We start from the raw sequence: 24,239 nt of genomic DNA, 5'->3' as shown, positions 1-24,239 counted from the left end.
AAATGAGAGCTTAACGCAATAGTACATTTCTCGGGGATTACAGCCGGTGGACAGACTCTATCCCAGTGCTGGTCTGTCACCCCCACCCACAAAGTGATGCCCGTGGATTAAAGGTGTTACATTTTACCCCTAAGAATGACAGCCTCACCCTCACCTTGGCTAACGGACCTGCTACATCTACCCCTCTTGAACGCAGCTTTCCTGCTTGGATCTCATCCCTGAAATTAACATCTCCAGCAAATACAAAGCACTCACTCTAAAGTGCGGTCTTGCTGCCACTGCCCATGTCAGCAGCCCCTACCAAAGGGAGAAACTTGCAGTAATACCCTGGGGCTGCTCCGGACTCTGAGCACTGCTTCTTCCACTGCCCCATAATTTAAATGCCCCGGGATTGACTCCTATGGAAATCTCACCCACTGGTGCCCTCTGCGCCCACTCAACGAATACACACAGGGACCAGACAGGAGATGTGCTTATGGGGGAGGGAAGATGCCAGTTGTCTGGGGTTTAGTGTGGGGCCCTGCTGAGGCCTGGGGAAAAGCCACTAGTCAAGAACCCCCCAATGACCCCTGCTACGCAGGTGGGCCTCTCCCCTCACACTGCAAGGGAACCCCCTCTTGGGCTAGCCACTTAGGGAGGTGGTTCAATTCCTCAGAAGTGCACTAGGCATGCTCTCCCCCTGGGTACCTGGTTCCTTTGTGGCCCGAGAATAAACCAACTGCCCCATCAGAACAACCCCAACTCCTTCCCTTCTCTGGGGTGGGCTCTAGCTTCTCCTTGCTTAAATAATGCCCAATTTATGAAACAATGCACACTAGGCCAGCCAAGTTCTAGGAACCTAGGTATAACTATTCATAACATCAGTTTCACCCAGCCCTGAGATCAAAGGGCAATGGGACTCATTCGGGCAGGAGCAGGGATAGCTCTCCGACTGGTGGCCCCCTGGGGAGGTCACACATACCATGAAATCACTCTACAAGATCTCACACCGGGGGGGCTTCCCTGGTGGCACAGTGGTTAAGAATCCACCTACCAATGCAGGGGACACGGGTTCGAGCCCTGGTCCGGGAAGATCCCACATGCCGCGGAGCAACTAAGCCCGTGCGCCACAACTACTGAGCCCGTGCGCCACAACTACTGAAGTCCGTGCACCTAGAGCCCGTGCTCCACAAGAGAAGCCACCAAGATGAGAAGCCTGCTCACTGCAACGAAGACCCAACTCAGCTAAAAATAAATTAATTAATTAAAAAAAAAAAGATCTCACGCCGATCCTTGAAAATTCGTCTGAAAACACAGAGGTTGCCTTATAAGGGCCCCGTACTTCTCTAGACTCACTAGCAAACGTTGTTCTCGACAATAGGCTAGCCCTTGACTATCTCCTGGCTGAACAAAGGGAAATCTACGCAGTTGTTGTTTTTTGGGGGTTTTTTTTGTTTTTTTTTGCGGTACGCGGGTCTCTCACTGTTGTGGCCTCTCCCGTTGCGGAGCACAGGCTCCAGACGCGCAGGCTCAGCGACCATGGCTCACGGGCCCAGCTGCTCCACGGCATGTGGGATCTTCCCGGACTGGGGCACGAACCCGTGTCCCCTGCATCGGCAGGCGGACTCTTCAACCACTGCGCCACCAGGGAAGCCCCAAGTCTACGCAGTTTTGAATGAAATCTGCCGCATGTACGTTGATAACTCTGGTCAGACTGAGATCAACATAAAAGAGATCTATGAACAAGCTCAGTGGTTACATAGATGTAACACACAAGTTCAAGAACCAAGCTCCATCTGGGATATGGTCACGCAGAGCCCCCGCAGCTGAACTGGTTTCTTCCACTGATTGGCCCACTAACTGCTATCATCCTCCGGCTCACTTTCGGGCCTTGTCTCCTTGACTGCCTTGTCAACTTCGTTAGTAAATGGCTTGAAACCATCAAACTTCAGATGATACTAACACACGGATACAAGCAACTGGGACTGCGTCCTGGTGACAAACTTATTTTAGGTTAGTCAGGGAACAGTTCTGTTCCTCTAATCCAGAAAAAAACTACACCCACGTTCAGCAAAAAGCAGCTTCAGAAATCAAACCTTCGCCCTTCAGCGCCCCCTCAAGAATGAGGAGCAGTTACAAGGGAAGGGGGAATTTTGTTGCCAGACCTAAGCCAGGTCTTTGCTCAAAACCTGCCACCCTCCCCGCCATACCTTCAGCAGGAGTGAACATAAATCTGTAAGTTAAAGGGTCCAGAGATAAGAGACGACGCTACACGCACAAAGAAAAAACCAAGTGGAACCAGCTGGGACCAAGATGGCGGCAAATCCAACCTCCAACAGACCCTGAACCTCATTATGTGTTGATTTTACTATATTAACATATTAAATGACACACCTACCAGAGGCCAGTACATACATTAAAGACCAAAACAGGATAAAAACGGTGTCCCCAACTCCCTCAAAAAAGCCTTTCCCCTTCCCCCGTAGACTAATGCGTGTACCTCCCAATCATTAACCTCACTCCTCCCTTTAAAATTAAAAACCCCCTCGCCAGGTGGGTGAGAAGTTCAGCTGTGAACTTAGCTCCCGCTGTTCCATTTATTCGACCACTGAATAATACTCGTGCTGTGTCAACTCTGCTGCGGCCCCAGCAAGATCCACAGGACTTAATTCGGTAACCGGCGCACAAGGGGAGGTGGCACCGGGGCCAGGGGTCTCCCAAGACCCAAGCTACACCCACTAACACGTGTGCATGTAGGCGGAGGGGCCGGGAAGAGTCCCAATTGTCCCAGCACCAATCTTGTTCTCATAAACTTCTGGCAGGCAGTACGCACAGGCTGGCCCCTGCCTCACAAACAGCATTTACGGAAATGGGTCCGGGGCTGGGGCAAGGCTGGGGGGGTGGCCTGCTGGCGCGTCGCGGTCACATGTTGGCTCGTTCCCGCTGCAGCCGCGAGTTATAGGCACGGGACACGGTGTTCCAGGCGTCCATGTAGCGGTCCATACACATGGCGATGCACTTCTAGGGACGGGGAGGGCGCACGGCTCAGGTCTGGACCGCGGCCAGCGCCCCCACCCCCCGGCAGCGGACTGCGCACGCGCCGCGGCCCCACCGCGTCGCCCCGTTAGTCCGCGTGCATGCGCAGAGGCCTCCCCGCCGGGTCCGGGCCCGCGACCCCGCCGGCCCCCCGCGTTTACCTGCTCCGAATTGTCCAGGGAGCCCCCCGGCTTCCCGATGCACTTCCGGAAGCACTTGTCCGTCATCCTCTGTGGGGACACGCGAGCCCTCAGTTGCGACGCCGGCCCCCGGCGGACCCCGCCACCCTCGGCCCCCCGCCCCCGCCCCGGACCTGCAGCAGCTCTTGCGCGTTGGCCACGGCGATCTGCACTTTCACCTGCTCCATGATAAGCCCGGGATCCAGCTTCCCGCCGCCGGAGCTCCCGAAATCCGAGCCGAAGCCACCCTCCATGGCTCCGCAAAGTCAACCGGACGGTGGCCGCGTGCGCCCACCCGCACACACGCCGGAAGTCGGACACCGCAGGGCCCCACGGGAAATGGAATCCGAGCGGGCTGGGGGCGGCACTACAGCTCCAATAGGGCCGCGCGGGGCCTCCCGCGCATGCGCAGACAAGAGCGGTCCAGAGTCGGTTTCCCGTGAAGGACTCCGGGGAGAAGGGAGGGACACGGGGCCAGAGGCCCGCCCCTCCGCGCTCAAGCTCCGCCCCCCCAAGGGTCCCTCCGCACTTGCGCACGGGGCGGTGGGCGCGTCTACACTGCGCCTTGGGCTGTGGGGCGGGGTGTTAAACCAGGGCGTCACGTGACCAAAAGCACTGCGGAGTGTCAGTGGAATCAAGTGGGAAAAGAATGCAGACGAGGAAAAAAAAAATGCAGAAAACTAGGGGGCCGCGGGGTCAGAGGGTAGGATCCTAAGACGCCCACTTCACTAGGGGCTGGGGCTCCTGATTCAGCAGCCTGGCGTGGGAGTAGACTCAGGGAGAATTTAAAACCAAAATGTTTATTGGAGTGTTGTATAAAAAAGTTTCCAGTCATAAAACGTGTATTACAAATCATCGGAGAAAACAAAAGACCACACGTTTGGCATGCATCGTAAAAATCACCAACAGATCTCTGAAACGTGTCTAAACAGCCGAGTTCTTGAAACCGAGCCCACTAGCGTGTAGTGCTGATGATCCCTTTCGGGCTCAGAATTAAGACCTTTCCAGTAGCTTTAATGTTCTTGAGGAATGTCAGTCCCAGCTCGGATATGCTGATATAAATAGAACTGCTGGGTAGACGGTGTGGGGAAAAAGGAGCCCAAGTCTGAACTTGGCTGTTGTGGAAACAGCTGAGCGCCCAGACCGCGGGGGGGGAGCGGGGGGGGGGAGGCATTGGTGTCTCCCAGGGGTTGGTTCCTGCCGGCCACATCCCCGCAGGCCGTCCCTCCCCAGGGCTGGCAAGAGTGGGTTTTCCCCAGAAGGGTGCTCCTCATCACATGACAGGGGCTTAGAAAAAAAGAATCGCTTCTGCATCATTTTAAGTGGCTTAATGTTAAGTATGTTTAAGGACAAATGCAAATTCGATTTCCCAGGCCCTGGCTGACATTGTAACATTGGACTCCGTGCTTTCAAATACTTGATTACCAATGACGGTCACCAGCCTCCAGCCACAAGTGGCCACCAGTCCAGTGCACCCTCCCCCCACCAGCCAAGGGCATCCCAGTGCCTGTCTGGGCCACTTCCAGGCTCCACCCAAGATCTCAAGCAGGCAAGAAAATTCATCTGCTGGGAACAACCCCTACCAGTGAGCCTGGGGGCTCTGCAGACACTAGGGCAGCCCTTGGGCTGTTTTTCCGGACCTCTGGGCCTGCAGGGAGGGTGGGGCCCTCTCCCTTCCTTCCTGTCCTCCAGCCCAGCCTGCAAAACTGCTTCAGCAATTCAGACCCCAAATTCCAGGACAGACCTTTGATCCCCAGAGACTCCCAAAATACCTTGAAGGATGTAGCCAGTGCAGTTCCCACTTGCTTGAGGGCCACCTAGCCCCCCTCTCCCAGAATCTCATCAGGCTCCCCAGACCCTCACGGCTCCCTCAGCTCCTGCTACGTCTGGGAGAAGGAAGACAGCCTGTGACCTCACAGGTCTGCAAGCACTCCTGGGCAAGTGCACACTGGGGGGCAGGGGGGCGCATTGCCAGGGTAGGAAACGCTTTCCAGGGGCTCCCCCATCCCCGAGGAGCTGTTCCGGTGAGAGATGCCTCCCTCCACAGGGGAAACACAGCCCGCAGTCCAGGGACTCAGGTGGCCATGGAAAGATGCTCGGACTTAAAGCCAGAGTCTGTAGGGGATTCTAAACTCAGCAGCAGCTTAGTTTTGTCGGCCACTGGCACCTTCCCGGCCTGGGGCTCAGGCCTCGGGCTCTTGTCGCCATGATCGATTCCCAGGGAAAGGAGGCAGGCGGGCTGCTCCATGGCTCAGTATTGCGTCTTTTAAGACTTGAGCTGCGCTTTCTGAAAGAAGTTTGCCGTCTGGGGCCTCAGAGTCCACAGAGACAGGCCCCCCAATGCCACCCCCTCTGGGGACTGTCCTGGTGACCCTGGCATACGTGAGCCCCTGAGGTGGGATGCCGGCAATGTGTGTACTGACCGATGTAAAAAAATAAATATCCGTTAAAAAAATAACTTCTGTGTATCTACGTGGCAGAGGCGTCGAAGGTAAGCTGATGCAGGGAGGAGCCCTCCAGGCAGCCAGAAGCTGGACCGTGACATGGAGCCATCCCGTAGGGGTCAACTGGCCCTGGCAGGTCTGTCTCAGAAACACCATTTCAGCAAGAAGTTACAGAGGAAGCCGGGATATTAGTATATGCCCAAGAATACACGTGAGTCAGCGTGCCCCATGCACAAGGCACAGAGTCAGAGAATGGGGAGTCCAGCGTCTCGCCCTGAAGTCACCCTCCTCCGACGGGAGGGTGGGAAGCAGTGGTTACAGGTGAACTTCGTGCTGGAGCCCAAGGCATTTGTTTCTGAGTTTGTCACACCTGTCCCCTCAAGGCTTACCTGAGGACAAGTCTTAGAACGGATCCCCGTAAGGTGAGGAACTCAACTGCAGAAAGCCCCAGAAACGTGAGGCTCCAGCAGCCAGAGAGGGAGCCAGGAGGCCGACCCCACACACCCCAATTCCTGAGAGCAGAGCAGAAACTGTGACAAACCCCGAAGCCCAGGCCTTGACGGTAAAAGCCTGCGATTCCCTCGTTCCGGTGCTCGGTTGGCTGAGCCACCAAAACTCCACAGGGTGCCCCTTCCCCCCACCAGGTCAGAACCTGGATTCTGAATCTGGTTTTTTTAAAAGCTTAATAAAACAAACGACTATTGGATTCCTACGCGCAGTTCCGCTCTGTCCACCTCAGGCCTCCTCTCCCGCCCTGACCCCAGGCTGCAGCTGAGACCAAAGCGGTGGACGGGTCCCCTGGACTCCCAGCCCAAAGACCACTAGCCACTCGGCTCCTGGGCCCCAAACTCAACCGGAAGGTGAGAACGGGGCACTTAACACTCTGGACAGTGGTGATGAAGGGCCCAGGGAAACCCAGCGACAGGAAAGCTCAGCAGAAACCCACCCCCACGCTCTGGCAGTTTGCTTAAAAACTCTCTAGAAAATGTACCAAGGACTAAAGAAGCCAATGATATAAAAATAGTTTTCAGTAGCCCTGGATAAAGAAAGACGTGTGATGAGGCATGTTCGGTTCACATGACGCGGCAGCCTCGAGAGGTGGTCCTCGGGTCCCCCTGCAAGGAAGGACGGCACCAGTGAGGAGGCCAGGAAGGTAGCTGGTGGCCCCCAGCCCCCTCCAGGAGGGGCTGAACCGGGGCAGGGCCTGAGCCACCCTGAGAAGCTCAGCTCCCGGTAAGATGACCCCAGCCTCAATGGTCCCTGTTCCAGAACCCTCCATGTCTCCCTCATCTCTGTTCTGAGCTACAGAACACGGTACAATTGTTTCAGACCCCGAAGAGTCTTGCACTTATGTCTCATTCAGTGTGGTTCCTTGGCTCCCCACCTTCCCCCCAAAGCCATTATTAAACCACTAGCACCCCACTCTGGAGGAAACGTGGTAACAGGGGATTCACTGAGAACCCTCAGGGCTGCACCAGAGTCACTTTGAGATGCAATAGGCTTTGAACACCCCACTCCCAGGGTGCCCGGGCCAGTACCCTGAGGTCCACACAACAAGCAAGCCCAGGAGGCGAGGGCAGCTGGCTCCACGGCCTGCCTCTGGCTGTGAGCTCTGCGGCCTGGCCGAGCCAGGGCGAGACCTAGGTGGTGCCCAGGGCAGCCGCGTAAACAGGGCCCACAGGCGTGTGCACGTGCGTGTGTGCATGTGCCGCCTGGGAGCCTCTACCTGCTGATGGAAAAGATCCTCCTCTCCAAACTCGGCCGCCTCGTCCTCACCCTCCTCCCCGTCCTCGGCCTCCCGCACCACTGAGGACTGCTTCACGGTTCTCATGGCCACTTCCTATGCAAGACGACACAGCAGCTGCAGACAGCCACCCCAGGTGCTGGGGGCCCAGCCCACAGGCGAGGTGGTCAGGATGCTCGGATGCCCAGATCAGGCCCAGGCTGCGCTCACTTGCCCTGCTGGCCAAGTCCCCACCCCAGGAGGGACCCCAGGACCGAGGCAGAGGGAGGTGCTCACCTCCCCGTCAGCATTGACCAGGATGGTCCGGAAGCTCTCGCCCGTGCCCCAGCTGTTCTGGCTCTTCCACACGAGCGTGGACGGGGGGCTGTGAGCCACCCCTGCACCGGCTGCCCATACCTGGGGACACAGGAGGGCCTCACAGTTAATGTCAGCTCCGGTCCCAGTGGCATGTACCACCAGCCGGCCCTCTGTCACAGGCTCCCTCGATGCCCTGGGCGTTTAATCCTTCTGGCCCTACTGGGTCCTGGCTAAGGATGACAGTCACCAGGGTATGGAGGAAGAGACTGAGGTTCACAGTGACCAGGGCTCTCATCTTGGCAAATGGGCCAGGCTGGAATCGGAAGCCCTAGAGTCCATGCCTGTTGGCTGTCATGTGTCTCGCCAGTGCCTGGACAGACAGCCCAGACAGCCTGGACTCAGCCCCACCTCCACCATGGACCCCCAGCACATCACTTAGGCCTTCCCAAGGGCTCCAGGGAAGCCCGGATGAAGAAACACTGGCACACAGGTGATCCGTGACAGCAGGCAGCTGTTCTCAGCGCCGGAGCTCCATTCCTGTAATGCTCTCCCCCCGCACCCCGGTCCCCCCACCCCATCCCAGTCACACCTCACATCCTCCTGCCCGCTCCCTCTCCGCAGCCACCTACCGTGACCGTCTGGCCGGCCCGCAGCACATACTTGGGCGTGAACTTGTAGGCGATCTCCTCCCCTTCTAGGATCTGCCTCTTGATCCTCCAGTTGCCCAGAGACTGATCCTGGCAAACGGGACGGGCGTTGGCCCACGACTCCGAGAAGACCCAGCGGGCTCCCCACGGGTTGGGTGGGGGCCTCACCTTGTCCGAGCTGTTCTTCAGCTGCACGAACTTGCCCTCCAGGTCTATCTCCTCGATGCTGATGCTGCCCGAGGCCGAGGCCTGCTGGGCCAGGCGGAAGCTGCTGCCCGAGCTGGTGCCGCTGGAGCCTGTGCCCGGCGGCTCCTCCACCTCCAGCCTCTTCCGCTTGCTGCGGCCCAGGCGCCCGGACACGGACATGCTGCTGCCGCTACTGCTCGATGTGGCCCGCGAGATGGTGATGCGCGACGACGGGCTGGGGGACAGCTTCAGCCTGGGGGCGGGGCCGCGGGGTGCCTGGTGACTCAACCCGCCCGGCCCGGGACAGCATGCTCACCCCACCCCCGCCCCCGCCGCGCCGCGCCCACCTCTCCTCCTCGCCCTCCAGGAGCTTGCGGTAGGCGCTGATCTCCATGTCCAGGGCCAGCTTGACGTCCAGCAGCTCCTGGTACTCGGCCAGCTGCTGCTGCATCACGTCCCGCATCTCCGTCATCTCCCGCTCCTTGGCGTCCAGCATCTTCCGGAACTTGTCCCGCTCCCCGGCCACGGTCTCCTCCAGCTCCCGGATCCGGTCCTCGGCCTCGTTCGCCTGGGGCGGGGTCCGCGCGCGTCACGGAGGAAGCCCGGCCACCTCTGGGCCTCTTCCCCGCACCGACGGCGGCGGGAGGGACGGGACGGGGCCTGAGGAGGGGTCAGGGGGCTCTGGCGAGTCACCTGCTTCTGGAGGCCGGAGAGCTGGTAGCTGAGGGACTCAACCCGCATGCGGGCCTCCTTCAACTCCTCCCGAGCGGCGCTGGCGGCCTTGTCGTTCTGGTCAGAGCTCAGCTTGGCGTTGTCCAGCTGCGGTGACACGGGACTGCGTGAGAGCCCGCGCGGGGCTGGGTGGGGCTGGGCTGGGCGCGGAGCTGGGCGGGGCAGGGCAGCACACGCGCACCTTGGCCTGGTAGGTCTGCTCCAGCTCCAGGCGGTACAGCCGCACTTGCTCGTCGTGCTGCGCCCGCAGCTCCTCCAGTGCCTGGCCCATCTTGAAGTCATACTCCTGCTGCCGGCTGCTGTCCACCTCCACCAGGCGCCGCTCGTGTCGCCGTCGCGTCTCCCGAACCTCCTGGGGACACAGCCGCACGCTCACCGCCCCGGCCTGCTCACCAGCATCCCCGACCCACCAGGGGCTGGACCGAGGACACGAAACTGTGCCAACCGTGACCCTCTGGGGAGGGGCCAGGTCGCCTGTTCACACCCCACAGCACAATTCACAACCACTGAAGAGCGGGCCGCCCAGCGTCTCCCAGCTGACGTCCGATCAACACACGGGTCCCTCCACACACGGGAGCATCACTCAGCCATGAAAAGGGGTGAGCCCTGACACTCGCTACAACGTGGATGGACCCTGAGAACACAAGAGAAGTGAGAGAAGCCAGACACAGGACACGCAGCGTGTGATTCCACTGATGGGAAACGTCCAGAACAGGCAGATCCACAGACACAGAGAGTGGGTTCGTGGTTGTCAGGGGCTGGGGAGGGGGATGCGGTGACTGCCTATGGGGACGGGGCTTCTACTGGGGTGATGGAATGTTCTGGAATTAGATAGAGGTGATGGCGGGGGACGGTCTGCAGGGGGCTGAATTGCGGCCCCCCAAAAAGTGTGCCCATGTCCTGGTCCCCAGAACCTGCGAGTGTGACCTTCCTGGACAAAGGGTCTTTGCAGATGTAATTAAGGGTCTCAAGAACATCCTGGATCATCCGGGTGGCCCTAAATCCGAGGACAAGTGTCCTTGGAAGACACAGATGAGCAGGGGAGAGACAGAGAGAGACGGCCACGTGACGACAGAGGCGGGCATCAGGGTGGCGCGGGAAGGAGGGAGCATCCTGGTTCCGCCGGGCGGGGCCCCACCTCCTCAAAGACGTCCTTGCGGAAGGCCAGCTCCTCCTGCAGGCTCTGGCAGCGGTTCTCCAGGTCCACACGCATCAGCGTCTCCTTCTCCAGCTGCTTTTTGGCCACCGCGTGCCCATCTTCCGCCTGGAGACGTGGGACAAGCAGCTGGTGACGCTGTCTGCCTCAGCAGGCGGTCCTCGGGGATCTGCAGCCCACCCACAGCTACCTTGGCCAGCTGGGCCCTCAGCTCCACCACGTCGTTCTCCAGGGTTCGCTTGTCGCTGAGAGCGGCGGCCAGCTCCGCCTCACTCTGGTGGAACATGGACTCCAGGTCCTTGACGCGGCCCTGGGCCACCGTCAGCTCGCCCTCCCTCTTCTTTGCGCTGCAAGTCAGGGGCACAAGTTAGCAGGCAGCCCCGATGCCCAAGGCCAACTTCACGTGGGCCTCTGGGCCCCGGGCCCCGACCTAGCATCCCTCTCAGTAGCAGAGCCTCACCTCTTGGCACCAAAGGTGCCCCATCTTCAAACCCACTCTGTACCAGGGGGACCCCGCCGGCCGCTCAAAATAACCCTCAAGACGTGGGTTCTCATGTCCTTTTCCAAGACTTTTGGGCACAGGAAGGGTTATTTAGAGGAGAACTCTGATTTTTTTTTAATGTATTATTTATTTAATTTTTTTTTGGCCACACCATGCGGCTTGCAGGATCTTAGTTCCCTGACCAGGGATCGAACCCGCACCCTTGACAGTGAAAGTGCTGAGTCCTAACCACCGGACCACCAGGGAATTCCCTGTGTATAATTTATTAAAGTAACAAATTAAAACCTCGGCCTCTGAAAAGTCGATCTCATTTGTAAATTTAAGCTATTTCAGGCGGGCTTGCCCAGCTTCTAACAGACAATTATCTCCAACATGAAATATTTAAGATGCCAAATAGATTTTTCTAACACACAACTCTTAAAAAAGGGGGAACACTTCTGAACGCTGCTCTAAATCTCCTTGGGGTTGACAGCTTGCTTGCCCACTTCCCCAAAGAACTGAAACTGCCCGGCAGCAGTGGGGACACCCAGGGTCTCTCCCGGTGGGCACTGCAGGAGGTGAAGCAGCAGCCCTGGCAGCCCACCCCCTTCCCTGGTCCTGACAACCACAGATGTCCCCAAGACAATGCCCGGTGTCCCCTGGGGGCAGGACCACCCTGGGTGACAACCACTGGGAACACCACACCAGTTCAACGGGACGGGGCATGAAGTCCGGTGACTCCATCCTCCAGGCTGACCCCGTCCTCACAGGAGCTCCGTGCAGGTGTTGCACCAACGGCCTCTATGAGGGTCTGGGGGCCTTGCAGCCCACATTCCTGAGCTTAAGCCACACAGTCCTGGTTCTTCCACTCACGGCGGGGGGCTGCAAACAACACATCCCTGGAGGGTTTGGGGAAACTAGAACCCTTTGACACATCATTCCTGAGGACCAGCTTCGTGGAAAGACCGTCCTCACACTAGAGATACATCTGCCAACACCCCTGTCCTCATGGAGAACTTTCTCATGGGTGCAACGTGCTGCCCTCAGCCGTGACCGGGTGCGTTGGGAGGCTGGATGAAGCGGGAGGGGAGGGGTGTGTGCGGGGCGGGAGCTGCTGGGCGTGGCCCTTGAGCCGGAGCCGTGAAGCCAGGGGCTGGGCCTTGTCTTTGGCAGGATCGGGGCGTCGGGCAGAGCAGAGTGCAGAGGACTGGGGTGAGGCGTGCGGGCAGGTCAAGGTCAGCCGTGAGGCGAGGGCGACAGCAGCAGAGGGATCAGGAAGCGTGACAGATTTCTAGATATCTTCACCCCATTCTAGGGCTCTGCAGAACGACACAGAATGGTCCGGAAAGCAGGGATGCCAGCAGCCCTCACTGGCTTAAGTGCCTGCTTCTTAACAGCTTCACAGCGCGAAAGCAGATTCCTGCCCTGGAGCCCTAATTCCTGGAGGGTCAGGCGGGAGCCCCCCGCCTGTCAGTCCTCCACTCGACCACCTGCGTTTCCATCATCACAGGGTTTTCACGATATATTCGGTAGGAAAAGAAAAGCACTGCTGTAACCTGTCAGGAGGTTCACCTTGCTTGCTGTCACATGCCACCCACACCTGTCTGTGAGGGCTCTGAGCCGAAGAGCAGGAAGCAAGGCTGTTGGGTGAAGCACCTGCAGATGTGAGTGCCCACAGCCTGGGAAGCTTTCCTCCCAGAGCAGGGGCCAAAGTAAAAGCCACCAGCCCGGGTGCCCGACGGCGGGCACAGCTGCTACCCGAAGCTGTCGCAGGAGCCTGGAACACGGCCGAGGGGCTGGGATGGCATCACGACACAGGTGCCATCGATGACCAGGCTCAAGGTCAGGAAAGCCTTGTGTTGTCTGATGGCGTCCACCTTGAGTTTAAATTTAAAAAGGTGGAAAAGAAGTATACCAGATCGGCCTCGGAGATTCTGTCTGGGTGGAGGCTCATGGAGACTTTCATTTTTCTCTTTAAATTAAATGCATTATCTGCTTTCTCGCCAGGGAGTATCTATGACTCTGATAAGCAGAAAGACACGTGACCTCTCGACCCAGACGAGGAGCAACACGCAGGTTAAAGGTGTCTGGGAGGTTCCAGGCCTGAGAGGGGCTGGGGGAATTCCAGAATTCTCCTAATCTTCTCCAAGAAGCTCAAGTCCCTTTTTAATTAAAAAATGTGGGCTTGGGCTTCCCTGGTGGCGCAGTGGTTGAGAGTCCACCTGCCGATGCAGGGGACGCGGGTTCGTGCCCCGGACTGGGAAGATCCCACATGCCGCGGAGCGGCTGGGCCCGTGAGCCATGGCTGCTGGGCCTGCGCGTCCGGAGCCTGTGCTCCGCAACGGGAGAGGCCACAGCAGTGAGAGGCCTGTGTACCACAAAAGAAAAAAAAAAAAAAAAGTGGGCTTCCCTGGTGGCGCAGTGGTTAAGAGTCTGTCTGCCGATGCAGGGGACACGGGTTCATGCCCCGGTCCGGGAAGATCCCACATGCCGCGGAGTGGCTGGGCCCATGAGCCATGGCCGCTGAGCCTGCGCGTCCGGAGCCTGTGCTCCGCAACGGGAGAGGCCTCAATAGTGAGAGGCACGCGTACCACAAAAAAAAAAAAAATAATAATAATAAATTAGGAATTCCCTAGTGGTCCAGTGGTTAGGACTCCGCACTTTCACTGCTGAGGGCGTGGGTTGAATCCTCAGTCGGGGAACCAAAATCCCACAAGCCGGGAGGTGTAGCCAAAAGGGGGAAAAAAAAAGTAATAAATTGATGGGATATCCAGTTTACCTGGCTGTTTTAAAAGTGTACAGATTAAAAAAAAAAAAAGTGTACAGATTGCCTTTGCTGCTCATCAAAGACCAGGTGACTATACTGTGTGGGTCTGTCTCTGGGCTCTCTGTTCTGTTCCACGGAGGAACCAGAAACACATCACTGAGTGACAGAAGACAGTCTGAGAAGGCGACACACAGTGATCCTAACTCCAGGGCATTCTGGAAAAGGCAGAGCTATGTGGGGACAGTAAAAGGATCCTTGGGGGAAAAAAAAGGATCCTTGGTTTCCAGGGGTTGGGGGGAGGCATGAGTCAGTGGAGCACAGGGGATTTTCAGGGCAGTGAAACTACTCTGTGTGATACTGTGACGGTGGACGCGTGTCAGCGTACGTTTGTCCAAACCCAGAGACAGCAGGACACCAACGGAGAACCCCTATGTCAGCTACAGCCTTCAGCCAAGAAGAATGTACTAATATTGGCTCTTCAGTCGTAACAATGCGGCACACCCACTACTGCAAGGTGGTCGCCATCGGGGACCCTGGAGGGGGGTCTGGGCAAACCTGTACTTTCCACTCATTTTCCTGTAAACCTAAAACTCCTCAAAAACAAACAAAAAAAATCTATTAATGATAATTTAAAAGTCTACTAATCAGAAAAAAATGAAAAAGAACCCTGCAAACGTGAAGGTGGCAGTCAGCTGCCGCTGGGACTATGAACAGGGACTCAGGAGCCCGGGTCCAGGCCTCAGTCCTGGTCCCTGCCACGCCGAGGGACCATGGATGACTCCTCCCCACACCTCATCCTCGGCTTCCCCTGTAATCGGAGTTGATGCCAGCCAGGACCTGCTGGGGTCGCCGTCAGCAGGGAGGAGATCTGGTGTCCCTCACAGAGTCCTTTATCTAAACATTCCACGAGTTTACATCACTTTATTCCTTCTGCTACCATCACCACCAGCACCGCCTTGTCCTCCAAATTTCCTGAGCCTTTTACTCGGGAGCAGGTGGGAGACGGTGCTCAAGAACGGGAAGAGAAGGTCACCCGCCGCCCCCGGCTTCCCCGGCTGGGCTCTGTGACCTGGGGCACCCCTTCTCTGGGGAAGGGAAGGGGCACAGGGCTACCAGCTACCAGGGATTCAGTCCCAGGAGAGCTGCTGGGTTTTAACTCTTCCTGGGGCCAAATTATATTGAGGGATAAAGGCTCTAGACGGGGCGCCCAGAGGGCCAGGCCACAGAGGCCGCCCCCACCCACCCAGCGGCCCCCAGAACCCACATGGCCCGCTCCCAGGAGGGCTGCCCGAGCCGGGGGCCCTGCTCAGACGGGAGCCGCCACCTTGCACAGGGCGACAACCCCTGCCCCGGCCCCCCGTGCACCCCGGAATCAGGCGACATCGCGCCGGCTGCAGCCCCACCTCTTGTTGGCCTCCTCCAGGTCGGCCCTCAGCTTCCCAATTTCGATCTGCAGCCGGGCCCGGTCTCGGGCCGTCTCGTCCAGCACCCGGCGGGCATCAGCCAGCTCCGCCTCATACAGCGTCTTGATGCCGCTCACCTGGGGGGGACAGCCAGGCCAAGGTGAAGCCCACCCTTCCCCACCAACACGGCTCCCGCTCACCCCGACACTGCCCCACCAGCCCTGGGCCACCCCAGCCTGTCTAGGTCACTGGCCCCCATCACTGGCCGCTGCTAGGTCGCACCTGCCAGCTGGGCACACACCTCAGGTCTCCCATCAGCCTCCCTGCCCGACCTGCCCCACGCCGAGGGGCAGGGCCGTGAGCGTGTTTACAAATATCTGGAACCAACAGGACAGTGAGACACCACCTCCCCCCACGAGGATGGCTACCGTGGAAAGGACAGTCGATAACAAGTGCTGGTGAGGACAGGGAGGAATCGGCACCTCCATGCATGGCTAGGGGATTAAAACAGTACAGCCACCACGGAAGACAGTCTGGCATTTCCTCAGGTGGACAAACAGAGCAACCACCAACCCAGCAATTCCACCCCCAGGCATCTACCCGGGAGAAATAACACACACCTTACACAAGACCCATGCATGCATGGGTTCACAGCCCCATCACTCCTAATGGCCCCAAAGTGGAAACAACCCAAATGCCCATCAGCAGATGACAGATAAACAGAATGTGGTCCCTCCACACATGGGAGAATCACTCAGCTGTGAAAAAGGGTGACGCCCTGACACTCGCTCCAATGTGGACAGACCTTGAGAACACGATGCTCAGTGAGAGAAGCCAGACACAGAAGGACACACAGTGTGTGATTCCATCGACGGGAAACATCCAGAACAGGCAAATCCACAGGGACAGAGTGGGTTAATGTCAAGGGACTGGAGGAGGGTGAGGGGGTGACCACTAATGGGGACGGGGCTTCTTTTTTTTTTTTTTAGTGCAATTCTGAGGTTTTTTTGTTTTTTGTTTTTTGGGTTTTTTTTGTTTGCGGTACGCGGGCCTCTCACTGTTGTGGCCTCTCCCGTTGCGGAGCACAGGCTCTGGACGCGCAGGCTCAGCGGCCGTGGCTCACGGGCCCAGCCGCTCCGCGGCATGGGGGATCTTCCCAGACCAGGGCACAAACCCGTGTCCCCTGCATCGGCAGGCAGACTCTCAACCACTGTGCCACCAGGGAATACCATGCAATTCTGTTTTGTTGGGGTTTTTTTGAGATACAGTTCATGTACGATATTATATAAGTTACAGGTATACAACACAGTGATTTGCAATTTTTAAGGGTTATACTCTATTCATAGTTACCAAAAAATATTGACTATACTCCCTGTGTTGTACAATATATCCTGGTAGCTTATTTACTTCATACATAATGGTCTGTTCCTCTTAATCCCCTACCCTATCTTGCCTCTCCCCAAGAAGGGGTTTCCTTTGGCGAGATGGCTGCACAGCTCTAAATATATTAACCACTCCTGAACTTAGAGCAGAGTTTAACTGGGGGAACTGCATGAGACGGGAATTATACCTCAATAAAGTAGTTAAAACACTTTCGGGGGCTGACACAGAAGGCAGACAGAGGGTGACAAGGCAGCTGGCTTTGAAAGTGGCACCATTTGCCACAAAACTACAGCAGAGCAGTGAGTGTCTGTGCCAGGGGTCGGAGGTCAGCTTAAGGCCTGGGAGGGTCACTCCCCTCCCTTGCACAGGAAAGGCCCCTGAGCTGACGAGGCTCAGGGGAGCTGCCAAGGGCCTGCCACTTGGTTGGGTGACCACCATCCCCGTTTGCCTGGGACCGAGGGGATTCTAGGATGTGGGATTTTTGAGGGTTCAAACCGGAATGTCCCAGGCAGATCAGAACAAATCCAGAAGAGGTGGGATTTAACAGCCAGTCTGACCTCAGACTCCCACCCTCTCCAGCTAGCGCCTGGCTCTCCCAACTCAATCCAGCACTCCTCGTCATTTCATCCCACAGGTAGGGGGGGTATGGGCTCTTAGCCCCATTTCACAAATGGGGAAACTGAGGCACGGGACAGCACACTGCCCTCTCCTGACCTGTCAAGGTACAGGGCAGAGCAGTCCACTGGGGGCAATTCTGAGAGGGGGACACGCAGGGGATGTGTCTCTGCCCTCTCTCCCCGCCCATCCAGTCACCTTCCAGAACTTTCCTAACCCCAGTGGAGGGCCTGGCACCTAGGCAGGGATCTCAGACAAGATCTCCGGCCCCACAGGCTGGGTTCCTACTGGGGCCCTGTCTCTCCAGCCTCCCCATGGCACGAGGGGTGCAGATGGACCAACACGACAGGAAATCAAGGCGAGATCAAAACAGAAACTGTTGGGGCTCAGGGGGCAGGAAACCCAGCACGAGATCCTGCACATACGCCTGATGCTTATCCACAGTGGACATCAGCAATAATTTCAACTTTTAAAATATCCCATTAAGATACCACTCATGGGGACTTTCCTGGTGGTCCAGTGGTTAGGACTCTGCGCTTCTACTGCAGCGGGTGTGGGTTCGACCCCTGGTCGGGGAAGTTCCATGTACCACGCGGGGCAGCCAAAAAAAAAAAAAAGTTACCACTCACGCCCCTAACCCGCCTGCCCATGAGAAAACACCAGATGAACCCCAATGGGGACACTCCTGTCCCCACCTCACAGCTGCCCAGGGCCCCCAGGAACCAGGAAAGGTGGGGAACCAGCACAGTCCACAGGGGCCCAGGAGACGGGAGACCTGGATATCACAGGGGTCCTGAGGGGTCCTGGGGCAGAGAGGATGGTGGCTCAGCTCAGGAGACCTGAGCAAAGCTAAAGTGATGCAGCACTGTCAGAGAGCGAGCTGTGAGACACGCTGACGTGAGGTGCTGATGGGGACCCAGTAACGCCCTCAACCTTTGTCTGTACACCTAACACTGACCCAAGAAGTAAGCTCAAGGGGCTTCCCTGGTGGCGCAGTGGTGAGGAATCTGCCTGCCAATGCAGGGGACACAGGTTCGAGCCCTGGTCTGGGAAGATCCCACATGCCGCGAAGCAACTAAGCCAGCGAGCCACAACTACTGAGCCTGCGCATCTGGAGCCTGTGCTCTGCAACGGGAGAGGCCACGACAGTGAGAAGCCCACGCACCGCAATGAGGAGTGGCCCCTGCTCGCCGCAACTGGAGAAAGCCCTCGCACAGAAATGGAGACCCAACACAGACAAATAAATAAATAAATAAAAATTAAAAAAAAAAAAAAAGAAGTAAGCTCGAGCAATTCAAAATACATCGTGCATTCATCTCCGTGAGCGAGAATGTGGGCGTCCCACTAGACTCCGTGCCCAAGGCGAGGGCCTCACTTGTCTTAGGCCATCTTGGGTGACTCTCGGGGGTCTTGTTAAAGAGCAGGCAGACCTCAGGGACACAGAGGGTCCCGTTCCAGACCCCTGCAATAAAGCGAGTATCATAATAAAGCGAGTCATACGAATTGTTTGGTTTCCCAGTACATATAAAAGTTATAGACAAGGGGACTTCCCTGGTGGCGCAGTGGTTAAGACTCTGTGCTCCCAATGCAGGGGGCCCAGGTTTGATCCCTGGTCAGGGAACCAGATCCCACATTCATGCTGCAACTAAGAGTTCACGTGCCACAACTAAGGAGCCTGCCTGCCACAACTAAGGAGCCAGCGAGCCGCAACTAAGGAGCCTGCCTGCTGCAACTAAGACCCGGCACAACCAAATAAATAAATAAAATAAATAAATAAATATTTTTTAAAAAAGTTATGCCCAGGGAATTCCCTGGTGGTTCAGTGGTTAGGACTCCGCACTTTCACTGCCAAGGGCATGGGTTTGATCCCTGGGAACGGATCTTTATCCCACAAGCCGCATGGCTCAGCTAAAAAAAAAAGTATGCTCACACTACCCTGTAGTCTATTGACTGTACAGTAGCCTTGTGGCAAAAAAAACAATGCACAGCTCTTATTTTAAAATACTCTATTAGTACTTCCCTAGTGGCGCAGTGGATAAGAATCCGCCTGCCAATGCAGGGACATGGGTTTGATCCCTGGGCCGGGAAGATCCCACATGCCGCGGAGCAACTATGCCTGTGAGCCACAACTACTGAAGCCCGCGTGCCTAGAGCCCGTGCTCTGCAACAAGAGAAGCCACTGCAGCGAGAAGCCCACACTGCAGCGAAGAGTAGCCCCTGCTCGCTGCAACTAGAGAAAGCCTGTGAGCAGCAACGAAGACCCAACACAGCCAAATATATATATAAATAAAAAAATTTTTAATTAAAAAAAATAAAAATACTTTATTGCTAAAAAATGCTGTCACCTGAGCCTCAGCAAGTTGTAATCTATTTGCAATAGTAACATCAAAGGTCACTAATCACAGATCACCATAACAAATAACACAAATGAAGAAACTGGAAACAGACTTACTCAAGGCAGGGTTGCCACAGACCTTCAATTTGTAAAAATGCAGTGTCTGTGCAGCGCAATGACCCGAGATGTGTCTGTGCTCGGTTCTCACAGCGTTTTGGGCGTGTGTGCACATGTGCACACCCATCTATGTGTCTTAGCAAGGCAATCCTCTACAGCCAGGACTGCAAACTCAGGCCCAGGCGCCAAAATTCCAGCCCACCACCTGTTTTTGTCCAGCCTGTGGGACTAAAAGGGTTTTTATATTTTCAAATTGGCTGGGTGAAAAAAAAAAAAAAAGAAACAAACAAAAAGGTATCTCGTGACACAGGCACCCATATGAAGTGCACATTTCAGTGTGTATAAATAAAGCTTTATTGTCAGGCAATCTGCACATTCCTCCATGTACTGTCCAGGGCAGCTTCCTCACCACAACGGCCGGGCTGAGTGCTCAAGCCTGAAACCACCAGCCCACAAAAGCTGAGAACAACTCCAGCCCTTTCCAGAAAACACCTGCCGAACCCAATCGACAGCACTGGGACGATGGAGAAAATTCTATCTAGAGGAGGACACACAGATGGCCAATGTCACAAAGGCTCTTTCAGACCAGTGAACGGGGGTTCTCCGGGCAGGCCTGTGCCTCCCTGCACTGTGACACTTGGGACAGTCCTGTGGGAATCCCCGGGCACAGCCTGGGCCTTTAGTTCTGTCTTTTACGGCCGGTGCTGCACAATCGCCGAGCTTGAGGAAATGCCAACAAATGTGCTGCCGTGGAGGAGCAGGGCTCACGTCACCCGAGGTGGCCTTTTCCTGGGGTCCCAGACTTACCCTGTGAGGACCTGCCTGCGTCCCTGGGGGACAAAACTGCCCTGGGATTGAGAACCACAGCCAAACACTGGCCCTCCCCAAACTCCCAGAGCCCAGCTCAGCTCTTGCTCCCGGGGTCCACCTGGGGAGCACCCCCCGACCCCCGCAGCAATGGGACACCTGGGCAGCAAGGGGGAAGAAAGCGAAGCCCAGAGGAACTCAACATCTGGTTGGGGAGGCTCCCCGGAGAACCCCCCTCCCTCCCTGGCCCACTCTTGCCCCCTCAGCACCCATGATCCTTCTCAAACTGAAATCTGGCCAGCCCCCAGCCTCCCAGAAACCCTCCAGTGACATCTGCACGTGGCATTCGCCCCAGTACTGCTCACCCGGCCAGAAGATGCATCATCTGACTTCCGATGGGAAAGGCTAGAGTCTACAAGTAGCCAGCCCAGGCTTGTGGATGGGAATCTGACTTTTGACCTTACGCCCCTGGACCCTTCAGATTGATTACAAGCACACAGTGTGCTCACAACATTTTAAACTGCATCATCACAGGATTCTTTAAGTGGCTTCTCAGCCGTGACACTAATGGCATTTGGGACCAGATCATCCTCTGTGGGGGACTCTCCTGGGCCCTGCGGGGTGTGGAGTAGCATCCCTGGCCCCCCCCCAAGTGTGACAACCACAGATGTCCCCAGCCATCACCCAGTGTCCCCTGGGGGCAGATTCCTTCCAGGTGAGGAGCTGCTGAACAGGTAAAGTGCCCTCTGGGAAGCCTGACACACCACGCCCACCACGCCCCCCCACTCAGCCAGCCTGAGCCCTGGCGGCTCCCTGAACCTGCCTGGCCCGCCCATCAAGCCCCGCCCCTCCGTAGCCCTGGCCACTTGCAGGTCACTCCCTCCGCGCAGCCCACGTGACCACACCACCTCCTGCTCCAGTAGGTTACCGGCTCTCTCCACTGTCCAGCTGAGAGGGGCATTTGTCATCTCACCCCCAAGCTCTAGGACAGCAAGCTAGTGGGAACTCCCCACTCCCGCTGCAAACACACCTGTCACCTGGGTGGCCCCAGATCCTAAGCACAGCCCTGGAGGGTGCTCACCGTGGGGTCGGGCTCCCCTGCTCCCACCCAGCAGTCCTGCATCCCAACCAGCCTCGGCAGCTGCCCAGACACATCAAGTTCCCCAGGCCCAGCCCCTGCATGCGCTCTCGGGCACAACATCCATCCAGTGGGGGCCAGCACCCCACGTCCATCGGGCCCACTAGGCCGCCACCCCCAAAGGTCAGCACAGTGGTTCAGCCCGCAGGTGGGACAAGAGGCTGGGGGGAATGACCCCGGGCGCTGACCAGCCTGGCAGGGGGGACCTGGGCCTGCATCCCGAGGACATGCACGCACTGCCGAAGCAAGTGGCCACACTCTGGGTCGGGCCACTCCAGCCCCATTGTACAGACAACAAAACCAAGGCTCTGGGAGGCTGAGGGACCTGCCCAAGGTCACAGATTAAAAGCAGGGTTTGGATCCCGGGCCTTAATCCAATCTCAGGCAACCTAACACAGCACCACCAGCCACCAAGACTTCTACCTCCCTGAAGGCCCAAGCCACACTTTCTGGGCCCATCCCTATCCTAGGGACCATCAAACAGGGACAACAGAACCCACGGGATCCTTCATTTCATTGCTTTTATTCTACAAAACAAATGTGAACTCATTGTGGCCCCACAAACAAGCCCCCAAAGTAGGTATTTATTATTATTTCCAGGTTACAGAAGAGGCACTGAGCCCAGAGAGGTTAAGATCACAGAGGGTACGTGGCTCCCAGAAATGACCCCCCCCCACCTCCCCACCCCCCTGAAGCTCTCCTCCCAGAAGTCGGTCACTGGGCCCGTTCTCCGGAGTGGGAGGCCAAGGCTCAGAGCGCTAAGTGCCAGCTTCAGACCATGACTCTTGCATGGGGCCCACAGGGGAACCACATGGTGGGCATCTCTCCCCCTTATTCTGAGGGCCTGCCCTGGGGTTGGGGGGGGCGCTGGTGGGAGAAAAGGAGGGCACTAGGTTGGCAGCCAGTCCGGACACACCCCACCCAGGACCCCCAGACACCAGCCCTAACATCCCCTTAGGGGACAGGGCTTGTCCAGCCCCTTCTCCCTCAGTCTACAGCAAAACTTCCTGCTGGTTCCCCAAGAACTCATGCCTCCCCCTCCCCTCGCATCCCCCAGGACAGGGCAGGGGCTACCAGACTACCAGGTTCCTGCTCACCAGCCAAGGAGTCCCAGGGTCCAACTAAGGGCCTCCCAAATTTCCCATGGGACCTGCGAGACATCAGATTCCCCCCCTCTGACCCCCGCCCACCCCAGGCCCTGGTAAAAGACCGAACCTCCTGCCTAACCCCACCCCAATCACTGAACTCCCCAGGATTCACTACAGGACCCCTGCAAAGTTCAAAGGAGAACAGAGACCACTGACTCACCCCAGAGACACCCCCTGAGATCCCCACCCCTCCTCAGGGCCCACTCAGAGGGTCTGAGCCTCCCAGTCTCCCCAGAGACGCAAAAACCTCCCCCGTTTTCTCCTAGGACACCCGAACACCCAGACACATCCCCCAAGACTCCCCACAACTCCCTTAGGAGTGGGGTCCACCCTGGCTCACACCCCATCACTCAGGGGCCCCCTAGAGCTCCCCGAATCCCTTGGTGGGCAGAGCCTGCCCCATCTCCCCCCGCCCAGGAAGGACCCCCTTCACTTGCCCAGGCACAACACCCCCAAGGTCCCCTGGGGATCCCTCAGAGGAGGGGGCCTGCCCAGTCTGCACCCCTCACTCAGGCCAACCCCCCTCAGGGGACTGGTCAGCCCCAGACTCATGGGATCCGTGAAACACCCAGGAGACCCCCGGTGGGTGGGGACCTGCTCCAGGGTGCACCCTCACTCGGGGCCCCCCAGATACCCTGGGGACCCACCAGAGGACGGGACTCGCCCTAGTCTGCACGTTTCTCAGGGGATCACTCGGGGGGCGGGGCCGGCGCCAGTCTCCACCTCTCGTACGGGGAGGGAGGGTAGAAACCCCTGGGGAATCCCCTGTGAGCGTCCGTCCAGACCTCTACCCCTCACTCAGGCCCCCCGAACCTCCCCGGGGACTCTCAGAGGCAGAAGCCCGCCCCGGCGTGCACCCCTCACTCGAGGGACCCCGAGATCTCCCCGGACCCCTCGATGGGCGGGGCCGGAAACAGTCTCCACCTCTCGCACGGGAGGGGTCCCCGAAACCCGACGGGGACGCTCAGAGGCCGGGGCCCAACCAAGCGTGCGACCCTCGCCGGGGCCCCCGAAGCCCCCTGGGTACGCCTCGGTGGGCAGGGCCCTCCCCAGTCTCCCCCTCTCGCAGGGGCGTCCCCGAAGCCCCCGGGGACCTTGAGAGCCCGGCGCGCCCCAGCGGGAGCCCCCGGCGCCAGCTCCCACCTCGCGCGTGGTCACCTCCTCCCGCTCGGAAATCTTGAGCTGGAGCCGGTCGTTCTCCAGCTCGAGCGCACGGACGCGGTCGATGTAGTGCGCCAGGCGGTCATTGAGCTCGCGCAGCTCCTCCTTCTCCTGCAGCCGCGACAGGCGCGTGGGCGACAGCGGCGTGGCGGGCCCGCCCGCGCGGCCAGGCGGCGGCGTGGCCATGGCGGCGGCGGCGGCAGCAGCGGCGGCGGCTCGGGGTCCGCGCGGCTCGGAACGGCGGCCGCGGCTCGGCGGGCTCATTCAATCCGACCCGCCGACCAAGATGGCGCCCGCAGCCCGCCGCCGCCGCCGCCGCCGCGGGGCCGCCTGGAACTTGTAGTCCGGCCGGCGCCGCGCGCGGCACGCCGGGAGCTGTAGTCTCCCCGCTCAGTTTCCCGCGCTGTCCCAAAGCCAAACCGCCGGGCTCCAAATCCCAGCTGGGCCAATGCGTGACACCGGGTTTCTTTCCGGGATTCAGTTT

General features: G+C 58.0%; 2 protein-coding genes across 4 annotated transcripts; both read right to left on the bottom strand.

Moving 5' to 3' along the window:
* Positions 1–2,331: 2,331 nt before the first annotated feature.
* On the bottom strand, positions 2,332–3,526 carry TIMM13 (translocase of inner mitochondrial membrane 13). The gene is made up of 3 exons (XM_082621988.1): positions 3,329–3,526; positions 3,177–3,245; positions 2,332–3,000 (listed from the first exon to the last, which is right to left on the bottom strand). Exons 1-3 carry the CDS (start codon positions 3,446–3,448, stop codon positions 2,902–2,904), a joined length of 288 nt encoding a protein of 95 aa, XP_082478114.1. The 5' UTR covers positions 3,449–3,526; the 3' UTR covers positions 2,332–2,901.
* A 447-nt stretch (positions 3,527–3,973) lies between these two features.
* LMNB2 (lamin B2) lies at positions 3,974–24,034 on the bottom strand. 3 transcript variants are annotated; one of them, XM_082623016.1, is made up of 12 exons: positions 23,738–24,034; positions 15,052–15,188; positions 10,591–10,747; positions 10,383–10,508; positions 9,426–9,596; positions 9,206–9,331; positions 8,860–9,080; positions 8,495–8,765; positions 8,309–8,416; positions 7,659–7,778; positions 7,365–7,478; positions 3,974–6,753 (listed from the first exon to the last, which is right to left on the bottom strand). In XM_082623016.1, exons 1-12 carry the CDS (start codon positions 24,017–24,019, stop codon positions 6,712–6,714), a joined length of 1,875 nt encoding a protein of 624 aa, XP_082479142.1. In that variant the 5' UTR covers positions 24,020–24,034; the 3' UTR covers positions 3,974–6,711. The 3 variants fall into 3 exon arrangements, with proteins under 3 accessions (XP_082479142.1, XP_082479141.1, XP_082479143.1); XM_082623015.1 differs by having other exon boundaries at positions 8,309–8,765; XM_082623017.1 differs by lacking the exon at positions 7,365–7,478.
* Between the last annotated feature and the right edge of the window lie 205 nt (positions 24,035–24,239).

Source organism: Mesoplodon mirus (assembly GCF_964341445.2).
Source record: "Mesoplodon mirus genome assembly, chromosome: 5".
NCBI lineage: Eukaryota > Metazoa > Chordata > Mammalia > Artiodactyla > Ziphiidae > Mesoplodon > Mesoplodon mirus.
Note: the sequence above shows the minus strand (reverse complement) of the source record. Positions and strands in the feature narration are given on the sequence as shown.